Consider the following 11097-nt stretch of genomic DNA (forward strand, 5'->3'; position numbering starts at 1 on the left):
GTGTTGCTGTAAATGCGCTTCTTCATTTCTGTAGCAGGGTGGTGGTGCACAACTCATTCCCCTACCTGGCCTCAAAGGGCTGTGCTGGGAGAGGTGACACAGCACCGTCTTCAGAACCCTTTCATGTCCCCCCACGCCTGCCGAAGGCCAGAAGGTGACTTAAGGTGACTTGGGGTTGGAGCTGTGATGCTGGGCACCAGGTGCATGATTTTGGGTGGGTGGGCAGCTAGCAGCACCGTCACCGCTGCTCTGGGCTGCACTGAAGCACAGCTTTGTGGAGGAGACACAATGAGAGGCTTCGCCAAGCTGCAGCACATCCCCATGGTGCAGGAACTACATCTAGGCCTTGTAAAAAAGAAGAATCGGTACCATTTCTCTGGCATATTGATTTCTATAAATGAGATATGATTTCATAGCAAAGATGTGTGGCAGCCACAGCAAATCTGGTGAGAACCGAGAGTTGTGGACATGGGCATGGACCACGACCATTAGCAGCTGCAGTTTAAACTGGGGACCAACACTGAAGGTGTCTTCTCTGTTTCTCCAGATCTTTGTGCTGCATTTCCTTCTTCCTTTGGTTGGTTCAGTTTGGGAGATGGATTCCTGTAATGAACTCCCAAATGGAAGGAGCAGGAGGGGATGAGTAGCCTCTTACATAAAGTTTTGTCTTAACTCCTTCCTGAGCATCCATTCCCACCAGCTTTTTATGACTTTAAAGAGTAGGAGACAAGATTTTGAGCAAAGTGCAAATGTAGAAGGGACACGGGGAAGGCCAGCTCTTCTTACTGGTGCAACATCTTGTTTCCCATCTGAACTGATGGAAAATCTGAGTGGCTGAGCTGCAGTTGTCCCACCAAGCTACAATGTTCTTCTTTGATGGAGAAGGAGGATGGCCCGTGCCTTTGCTGTAACCACATGTGCGCTGTGCGTTTCACTGTTGAGGTATCCTGTGGAGCAGCATCAGGACTGTTCAGCTGCCTTTGTAGTGGTCTGTGTCTTTGGTCGTTGCTCTGAAAGCTGTTAAGTCGTCGGACAGCAAGGGTGGCTGGTGGATGGTGCTGGGCTTTGGATGGGGCACGGTGCAAAGGGGAAGGAAAGATCTGCCCCACTTTGAACAGGAGAAATGCTGAAGTGGAGGTTTTCAAAACGGCTCAGCATCAAGCTTGTTCTGCTCCAGTGTCATGTTAAAATGTACACGTAGAGCTGCATATCTCTAATTTAGGCTTTCTGGCTCTTAAATAAGCTAAAGCATAGCTAATTTTAGAAATGTCACTGAAGAGCTATTCTTCATCTCATTTCATGGGCAAGAATAGTAGAAGCTCAGAGCTCCAAACGTGTTTAATCAAGCAGGAGCCAGCCCAGTGCCGCTCTCAATGGGAAAACCATATGGCCTATGGCCCTGCTGTAGGACAGGAACACCTGTACCACACCAGTTTGTGCTGGGGAGATGGGAGATATTCCCAATATCCCACTGTATGCAGTAAATCTACCCCTGGTAAATATCAGGAATTAGGGGTTTCATTCATTCTTAAATGCAAACCTGCATGCCTTTTGATTTTTATTTGCATGAGCAAACCTTTGTGGGAAAGACAGATGTAAAGCAGCATCTCCATAGGTCTGTTTTCCGCTCCACTCCGCGGGTTTCCTCCTCGGAGCAGCGATGCAAAACACAGGGCTTGCCCAGGGCTCTCGGCTGTCACGGCAGCCGCTGGGAGCAGCAGAGAGAGGTCCAGGACAGGACCTCCAGAGCCATCAGCTCCGGCTGCACCGCCTCCACCAAAGCTGACTGGTGTTTTGTGCTCACCCTGCCTGAGCAAAGTCGTTACCAGGGTGAAAGGCACCAGTGAATCAAGTCCAGAGATTGTAAATGACTTGTCAAAAGGCACACGGTGAATCATCTGTAGATGTCCTGGTGGGACACGAAAGGTCTGGCCAACCATACCCAGCTCCTAGCCCCTGGAGAGCTGTCTCACCTGGTCTGTTCTAATTTTCTCCCTGTTTTGGGGTGCTCTAAGTCCTGTTCGTCTTCCCGGATTTATCTGGGACAAATCCTAACATTCCACCACCAAGGCAAAGTCAGTTTGGGTTTAAAGGCAACCATGGGCGAAACCGGGCATGTAGAGAGCAGCTTGAGACGCTCGAGGCGAGGAGGCTGGCAGTGGATGGTGGTGTACGTGTGCGTGTGTATGCGTGTGTGTGTGTGTTTTCCTTACAGCTCTTTTGAACAGGTTCCTCTCTCTCTGCTCCAACACGCAGAGGTACTCCCAGTTGTGTTCACAAAAAAGCGCCTTTTACAAAAGTGTTGGGCTCCAATGGCCTCAGTGTGGGTACCCGGGAGTAGCTGCAAGAGGAGATTGAATTTTTCTTTTTTAAATTTTCCTGGTTTTGTTGCAGCCCCAGCGCTGCCTCAGCTCCCTCCGATCCTGCTGCCAGCGCTGGAGCTGGGACCGAGGGGATTTCAGCCCAAAGACTCACAGGTGGCCACGTCACGATTTCAAAGGCATCATCCTCAGTGTGGCTCTCCCTGCTTGAGAGCCCCGGTTGGGAAAGCCTGAGCGTGGCTTTCAGAGTGAATGTGCAGGATGTGAGAGTCCAGACTTAGACCCTGTGGTAGCACAAGGCAGAAAACAAGAGCAATGCACTGGGTAATCTGCGTGTAACATTCATCCTGGAATAAAAGATACTGGAAATGAACGAAAAAAATGTTCTTCTAAATTTTGAAAACATCATGTTGATTTGAGCTGGTTTCCACCCACCCATGCAATCATCTTGGGCTGTTGTCACTGCTTGGTTTGTGGATTTTTCTTGCAGGATGCCGTAGTGGTTATTTAAGTAGGCAAGGGCATTTTCAGCCTTGCCCTTGAGAAACACTGGGGACCTTTAGTAATTCCCATCTTTGCTTACAATGACAAAAACTGCAGAGGGCACTGACCCTCCTTGCTTACGAAGCCCGACGGCTTCTGAGGCCTCTCCCTCCTTGTGTCTTGCAGTCCAACAAAGTTCCCGTCGTGCAGCCGTCTCACGGAGTGCATCCGCTCACCCCGCTCATCCCTTACAGCAACGACCATTTCAGCCACGGCTCCCACTCACCCCATTTGCCTGCCGACATCAATCAGAAACAAGGTAATGGCACCGCTGGGGACCCGCATGGTGGGAGGGAGGACAGTGCTGGAGACCACTGAGATCCAGGCTGTCACCTTCCTTGTCCCAAATCAATGGGAAAAGTCAAGAGTTTTGGTCAACTGGGACATTGCTTAGCAGTAGTTTATTGAGCATATTGGCAGTGCTTTGTAATCCTAGTCAAGAAGAGTTTTATATCGGAAGTGTCGACCCTGGTGATCGAGTGTGCTCGAGTCTCTGTGCAGACTGTCCTGTAGCTTCAGACCAGACCGGAGCCTGCGAGGTGATGCGTAAGAGTCAACCAGAAAATGGAAAGTAATCTTTCCTTTGACTCATACCCAAACTGCTGTCAGGTTGTCATTTTGAGAAAATAAATGCTTGAAACAGGAAATATTTTGACTAAATAGGATTGGTGTCTGATAGCTAACTGGATTGTTATGTGTGTGTGTGTTCGTAGCCACACGTTATGTGGTTGCCACTCGGTTTGGTTCTTTGGGTTCCTGTGTGAGTCCAGGACACGTCAATCAGCTCATGAGGCTACGGAGGAAAGTACAGTAGGTAGAGGTTAAACACTGAACTGTAAAATATAGCTACCTGCACAGGAATTCACCCCATTTTTTGTGGGTTGCAGGAAAGCTGAGTGTAAAATCAAACTTTTATCAACTTTATGTTAGTGCAACAGAATCTTTCAACATCTGTTCAGATTGCCCAGGCTTTTGCACAAACTTTCTCTTGATTTCACGTGAAAGTGAGCAAATCAACACTTTTGTGTCAAAGCACATTTGTGAAGGGATTCAGGGTTCATCAGAGCCCAGAAATCAGTGCAAAAATGGAGGCACAAAACCAGCTGTTGTGATTTGAGCAGGGGCTTCCACCCAAGAGTGATCCGAACTGTCCTGAAGATGTTGGCTTCAATGAGTTCACATAATTGCTAAAATGATGGGGTATCAAGGATGCTTTTGGCTGCAGGGCATGCTGAATTGTCTCTGGTCTGAACCCAGAGGCCACGTCCTGGACTCAGCAGGGATGCTGATGAGGAGGATTTAGGTCTGGTGTAAGACATACCCAGCCAGCACATTGTTTGCCAGGTACCACAGCATAATAAACTCAGCAGATGAATATAAGGAGTTAACAAAATAAACCTTTTAAAAGCTCAGCTAGTGGCAGATTTCTGAATCTTGAGATGAAGTGTTACAGATTTCTGTCTCCTAGGAAGGCGACCCAACACCTTCCCTCATGTTGCCTTTGCAGAGCACAAAAGCCCCTCACTGAGAGCTGCCTTGGGGACTCGCTGTTAGCCTGGAAAGCATTCAGCAATACGGGAGCAGCTCATCCCAGGGATGAGCTGGTTATATCAGTCTGTGGAGGCTACAATTGGCACTGAAGTAGTCCCAAAGCATTCATTTCCTTCCCATTTCCTTTCCCATGGGTCCATCCCCTTTCCCATTTAGCCTGTACATTTACCTCCGAGGCAGGGGGAGTCTGTCCATCCCAGAGACCCCTCCAGGTTCTATTTGTGGAGAGGTTCAGCCCATCATCCTCAGCTGGGACCTACCTCTGTGATTCAGCTCTGGTCAGCTTTGCCTGCCCCATCCCTAATGCTGCTGGGGCAAGGGTTTCCTTCCTCATTCATTCTGGATGTGTCTCATCTCTATTTTCATCGCTGAAAGATCTCCCATTATCACCGAGCGTGAGCGCTTGAGAGTCACTGTCGTACTCATTCTCACAGCATCGCTTTAAAGTATTTCACAGTAGCCCAAGGACACGCAGACAAGGAAGCACAAGCAGGATCTTCTGAGTCAGTGGCTGGGGAAAAGCAGGAATAACCTGTGCTCTGGCTTACACAGCTGGTATTGTTGGAGGTTCGAATCTCAGGAAATCCTGGCAGCTGCCCTAATGCAGATGCTGGTTTTCTTTGACCTTCAGTGGGCTGCTGCGTCCCACTTGAGCACAGCTGTAGGTAAATCTCATACTAAGTTAATTATTCCTTTCAGGTCAGCTATATATTTATTGTAGCAAACTCCTAATAATATGCTTGGAATCTCTTGGTGTCATTCCTAATTAATAATTTATCATTAATACACCGAGGAAAAGAATAGAGACTTCTGAGTTTGCTTGTGACTAATCACCAATTTAGTAATTGTATTTATTGCCCAGGATGGCTGCTGGACAACCTCTGTACGTGATCTTTTGTCTGAGGTTCGTCAGCGGTCGGTGGAGAGCTGGTCCTTTGCATTGCCAGGTCCTGCAGGCTGGGCTGGGTGAGGAGGCAATGCAGGGAGTATCTGGCTGCTCTGGGGACTCTGTGGTGCCCGATGCTGTGGCAGAGCCCAGCCCCAGCTCCCCTCCAGTTTTCCCAGTCCGGGGATCAGCCAGAGGCTGGTTTTGCCAGCAGCACCGTGGTTGTCTGAGTCCTACCCACAGCCGTGGGCTCCACAGTCTGTTTTTGGGTCCAGGTAGGAACAGCGAGATGCTGCAGCTGTCTCCTCTGGCCATGCCACCCGTGCCAGTGGCTTTGAAGATTGCACAGGGATTCCCCGTGCAAAGGGTGAATTCCCAGCTGGCACCATACCCCCCTCCACCATTCCTTGGCACCCACAGAGCCCTAAAATGATTGCTTTGAACAGGGACTCAAATCATTTAAAATTGAGATAGACATGATGCCTGTTGGAGCATCCCTACTGGTCACTCATGGAGGGTCCCAGGGATGACCAATGGGAAGGGGTTGTAGGAATGGCTTTGACCATCAGTAGTGCACCTGAACAGGCTCTCTGAAAAGGCAGAGGGATGTCCAGAGTCCATCGAATCCTTCCCAAAGCAAGTTGCTGCTTGGCCCCAGGTGGCACAGAGCAGTGATGATGCTTGTGCAAGAGCAAGCTGCCTTCCCCACCCCGTTACACGAGTGTTTGTGCTTCTGCAGCAACGTGAACAACCCACCACATCTCCACAGAGAGAGCCACAGCAATAGAAAGGGCAATTAAAATATCCTGTCACTTGCAGACAGCTATTTCACAGGTATTTCCTGCTGCCCACGAGTGCTGTGGATGGAGCAGCCAGAGGGTCGGGAACAGCCAGGGGTTTGGGAGCAGCCAGGGGTTTGGGAACAGTCCAGATCAGCCAGGGAGCACAATGCTGGGTCCAACTCATCTCCTTCTGCCTTCTCACAGGAGTGCACCGTCCGTCCCAGACCTCAGACATCCCTGGTTTCTACCCCCTCCCTCCCGGCGGAGTCGGACAGATCACGCCGTCGATGGGATGGTGAGTGTGGGGGGCTCGGCCCCACACGGGCTCGCCCGGCTGCTCTGTGCAGGGGATGCTTTATTGACCAAACCACTTCGTTCTCTGTAACCTCTATGGTGCTTTTGCGCCGCCCTCATCCCTCCTGCCTGCTGTATGATGGGGAGGGGGGTTTGGGCCTGTTTTAGAGATGGGAAGCAGATCCATGGAGAGGCTGAAGGCTTTGTCCCAGCTGGGGCATCCTTGGAGTGGGGTTACAACCTGCCCGCTTCCAAACCACCTCCTGCCTTACACCTGGCTGCCTGTGCAGATTAGGAAACCCAGGGAGAGCTTTCTACACCCCTCTCCAAATCACAACAACAGCCTCTCTTTTTGAGTAGGATGTAATTTTCTCTATCGCTGGGGTTTTCAGCACAAACAGTGCTTTCCCTTAGCAAGTTGCTGACATGGTATAATTGAGCAGGAGGCTCCATCCACTGGGCCATGGTGCCTCGCAGGGTCTGGTTAAAAATACTCTGTGACAGGGACCTGCCCTGGGGAACCACCTTGGTACCCACAGCCCAGCCGAGGCACAGCCGACTTGATGGCACCCACTGTCCCCGGGGGGACGGGGAAGAAGGGACCATGAGCTGGAGTACTCCCAAAATGTCCCCTCTGCATGGGCCAGCACCGAGGAGCATCTCACAGAGCAGAGCTCATTGGTTAACCTGCCCAGGGACATGAGTTAAAAACACAGCAGTGTGTGCTCCTTGGTGTTAAAAACACAGCAGTGTGTGTTTCTTGGTGTTAAAAACACAGCAGTGTGTGTTTGTTTGTGTTAAAAACACAGCAGTGTGTGTTTGTTTGTGTTAAAAACACACCGGTGTGTCCTCCTTGGCATTAAAAACACAGCAGTGTGTGCTCCTTGGTGTTCAAACACAACCGGTGTGTGCTCCTTGGTGTTCAAAACACAGCAGTGTGTGCTTCTTGGTGTTCAAAACACAGCAGTGTGTGCTCCTTGGTGTTAAAAACACAGCAGTGTGTGCTCCTTGGTGTTCAGACACACCGGTGTGTGCTCCTTGGTGTTAAAAACACAGCAGTGTGTGCTCCTTGGTGTTAAAAACACACCGGTGTGTGCTCCTTGGTGTTAAAAACACACCGGTGTGTGCTCCTTGGTGTTAAAAACACACCGGTGTGCGCTCTGTGGTCATCACTGCTGGCTTTTGTCGCCGTGATCGCCAGCACAGCGAGGGAGCAGGTCAGGCGGGCGGTGCTGTGTGAGCATCGTCACTCCGCAGATTAATTTTTAATCCCGGTCGGTGACGCAGGTCCCGCGCAGGGGCTGGCACGGAGGTTGTTGGCTGCACACAGTGGGTTGGGGCGGCTGGGATGGGGACAGAGCGTGGGGAGAGCAATGGCGGGGGCGAGCGGCCAGGTTTCCCCTGATGCCAGCTGATAAAACCCCAGCAGAGACCTGCAGGTACAAGGAGGTATTGCAGAATGGGAGAGGCGAAGCACATTAAAACATAGAGTAAAATGTTAGCTTTTTGTTTGGTTTTGTTTATGAATTTCATGTTCCAGATATTTAACCACAAGGAAACAGTGGCTGAGGCCTTTGATACAGAGTTTGGCTTCAAAGAGATTACATTTTGCCTTCTGTGCTAAATCTGCTACTCCTGGGCCATGATTTAAGTCCTCATATGATGTGTTTCATCCTCAGGAAAAACAAGTACTGGGGTGACTGTGCTGGAACATGAAAGAGATCATTGGGGGTGAGCAAGGAGCTGTTTGCCACATGCGAGGTCCACTCCTGGGGTGGGATGCTGGGGTGGGCAGCGGAGGGACCGGAGTCTAGTTTGCACAGGGGTTTTGTCGGTGGTTGGTGGTGGAGGGAGTTTGCGTTGCTGAGAGCTGCTCCAGCATCTGCAGGGTTTGTCATCCTCAACCAACCTCATCAGACGCGTTCATCAGTGAGTAGCAGAGCAGATACAGAACAGCAACAAGCGACCTGACGGAGTGGAGCGCAGCACCTCAATGCACATGTGTCTGTCATAGAGCTCATCCTTTTACCTGCCCAAAATTTACGGAAAGAGCCTGAAAACCACTCCCAGAGTGCCCAGTCCTCAGCCAAGGCTCAGCACATCAGTGCGGGTGAGTGCAGGAGTGGCAGCATTGAACCCTGTGCAGGAGGCAGCTGGGGCTCTGCCGGGGATGCTTGTGCTGGGGATGCCCGCACCAGTGCCACCGAGCCGGGGCAGCCGTGCAGGGGAAGCAGGGGAAGCAGCTTTTCCTCCGTGAGCTGGTGGGCAGGAGCTGGGCAGAAACAGGCTTTGTTCCCACCACGTGCTTCTGGAGGAGGAGCTGCAATCACTCGCGCTGTAATTATCTAGGATGACAGTGGGGTAAAAAGCCTCCGAGAGTCCAGTCGAGAAAGTTTTGTTCACAGGAGCCTGGCAGCAAATGTCAGCCTGTGATCCGTGTCGCTCTCCTGCTCCTGGGGCAGCCCCACCATACCTGTCCCATGCCTTTTTCCCAGCCGCCCTCCCACCACCAGGCGGTAGGAGCTGTAACCATCCATTCCCAACCATCAGGAGTGGATTCTGCCATTGCATTAATGTGCACACTGTGGATGGAGCCGCGAGTGCCCGGCTCCTTCCCTATCCCAGCATCTCAGCTCCTGCAGTAACGCCTGTCACTCCTGGATTAGCTCTGAGTGTTTTCTCGGCCCTGGGGCAGCCATGTTTGACTTCAAAGGTTGTTTCGGTAGCGCTTGGCTGTTTGTTGGTGTGTTTATACCTGCCAACATCTAAGTGGTGGGAGAGGGCTCCTGCCTGGCAGGGTATAAACAGAGCCCCGCCGCCTCGGCTGCCTTTCCTACAGACAGATCCTGCAGATTTCAGTCAAGCCGAGACACAGCAGCTCCTGGAGCAGCAGAAACAGAAACCTCCTTCCTCCCCAGCATGGCTCGAGGGCCTCTTTGGGGCAGAAACGGTCTCCTGGCATCCAGGAGCTCGGTCCTTCGCGGGACAGTGAGGTGACACTGCACTGAATGATAATGGAGTTTGGGGGTTTTTTTTGCTTATTAGCTGGAAAAAGCTGGTGCTGGTCTTAAGCATAGCTCTGCACAGCCTGGCTGGAGTAGCATGAGCATCTGTGCAGGTTTAGGCACCCTGTTACGTCCTTCTCAGGCATCTCAGTTCCCATGTGCAGTTTTAGGCTGGGAGCATCTTTTGGCAGGTTTGCAGAACAAGCCAAGGTATTTTTGAGCTAAATCCATATGAAAACAGGGGGGTTTCCCTTGCTGGGAACAAGGAGGAACTTCCTGCATAGTTATTTTACTATTTCAAAAATAATTTCCAGGTCTGGTGCCCAGTCCCCAGTATGAAATTACTTTCAAAAGAAATGTAGGGCAGAGCTTTTGGCTTGTTTAAAAAATGACGAGCATCCTTTTAGGGATGCACTGGGGAAACCAGAGCGTTTCCGCAGCATGTGCAAGGGCAGTGTACGTGCTTTCTCTCCAGATACCAGGAGGTTCCTGTGCTTGGGCATCCTCCTAGAGCATCCTGCGACCGCACGGATACTCTGGCCAGGATTTAGGTCTTTTGGTCAAACTGTGCTCTTTTAAGCAAATTCTTCTGTGGGACATCTTCTAATTTTTCAGCACACCTCCCCATTTTGCGTTTCAACGGGATAAACTCACAGCTGCAGCGTTCGTCAATAGAGGGGGTCAGAGCTGGATCCAGCCTTCGCAGGGAGGCCCAGCTTTCCTCAGAATAAAGCGCTAAGTCCCACACTGCTCTTTGAGCCCAGGGGACGCCCCGAGTATCCCACCAGGCAGAGCTCCTGGGGCATCAGTGCTGAGCCCCTTAGCAAAGGGGATCTTTAGGAACCACCACGTAGCTGTGGATACTTTATAGCCTCTTTCTTCCCGATCCCAGGCAGAGCCAGTCTGTCTATCCGCTCCCGTCATGTGGATTTAGACAGCCGTATTCGTCAGCGCTTTCTGCTGGGGCTTCTTTCTCCAGGTGAGTATGAGCTGTGTGAGACAGGGCAAGGAGCTCGACTGGCCTCGCCGCTTGCAGTGTGTGCAGTGGGAGCTTGCAGCCACCCAGGGACGGCCACGCACCCTCCCTGGGGCAGCCCAGGCAAGAGAAGGTGCTTTTCAGCAGTGTCTGGTCCAAAGGGCACTCAGGAATATTGAGCATCCCGGCAGGATGCACGGCAGTTGGATTTTAATCAGCAGAAGTCAAACCAAGTCAAAGCCTTCAGCTCAGCATTAGGAAGAGGGGATGAAATCCATTGCTCGGGATTTTGCTCCTTGTCGCCAACCCCTAATTCTGAACACATCCCTGCAGCCACCACCACCGAGTTTTGCTCTGCAGAGACTGATCTGTTTTACTTGGTCTCAGCTTTAAAAGCAGTACAGGCAGCGGGCAGCTACTTGCTGTCCTCCCATCGGCACGACTCAGCCCTCTGAGACCTGAGTGCGTAACACAGCCCCAGACCATTCATATTGCGAGCTTATGGCCACCCAGGACCAAATTTTGCCCTCAGTAAATATACTTAGACCCCAGTGATGCCCCAGTAAGCAGAATACATCCCCTATGGGTGGAAATCACAGAGCCTGTCCCCTCCAGCCATGCTGGTGGGCAAAGCCCCCATGGCTCCAGCAGGGACAACAGCGCCCGTGGGGTCGCCTGTGTGTGCTCACGCACTGGCTTTTGCTTCTGCTTCGTCTTGTCCTGAAGAGCCATGACGGGA

General features: G+C 51.4%; 1 protein-coding gene across 1 annotated transcript in view; it reads left to right on the top strand.

Moving 5' to 3' along the window:
• The window catches only part of LOC104543267 (lymphoid enhancer-binding factor 1-like), a gene marked incomplete at both ends in the record, with an annotated part of 63897 nt that overhangs the window by 45105 nt on the left and 7695 nt on the right, over positions 1-11097 (top strand). The window contains 2 exons of the mRNA XM_010187835.1: positions 2991-3123; positions 6288-6378. Of these exons, the coding sequence (XP_010186137.1) occupies positions 2991-3123; positions 6288-6378 (224 nt within the window). The remainder of the gene's footprint in view (positions 1-2990; positions 3124-6287; positions 6379-11097) is intronic.

Source organism: Mesitornis unicolor, unplaced genomic scaffold, assembly GCF_000695765.1.
Source record: "Mesitornis unicolor isolate BGI_N332 unplaced genomic scaffold, ASM69576v1 scaffold17477, whole genome shotgun sequence".
NCBI lineage: Eukaryota > Metazoa > Chordata > Aves > Mesitornithiformes > Mesitornithidae > Mesitornis > Mesitornis unicolor.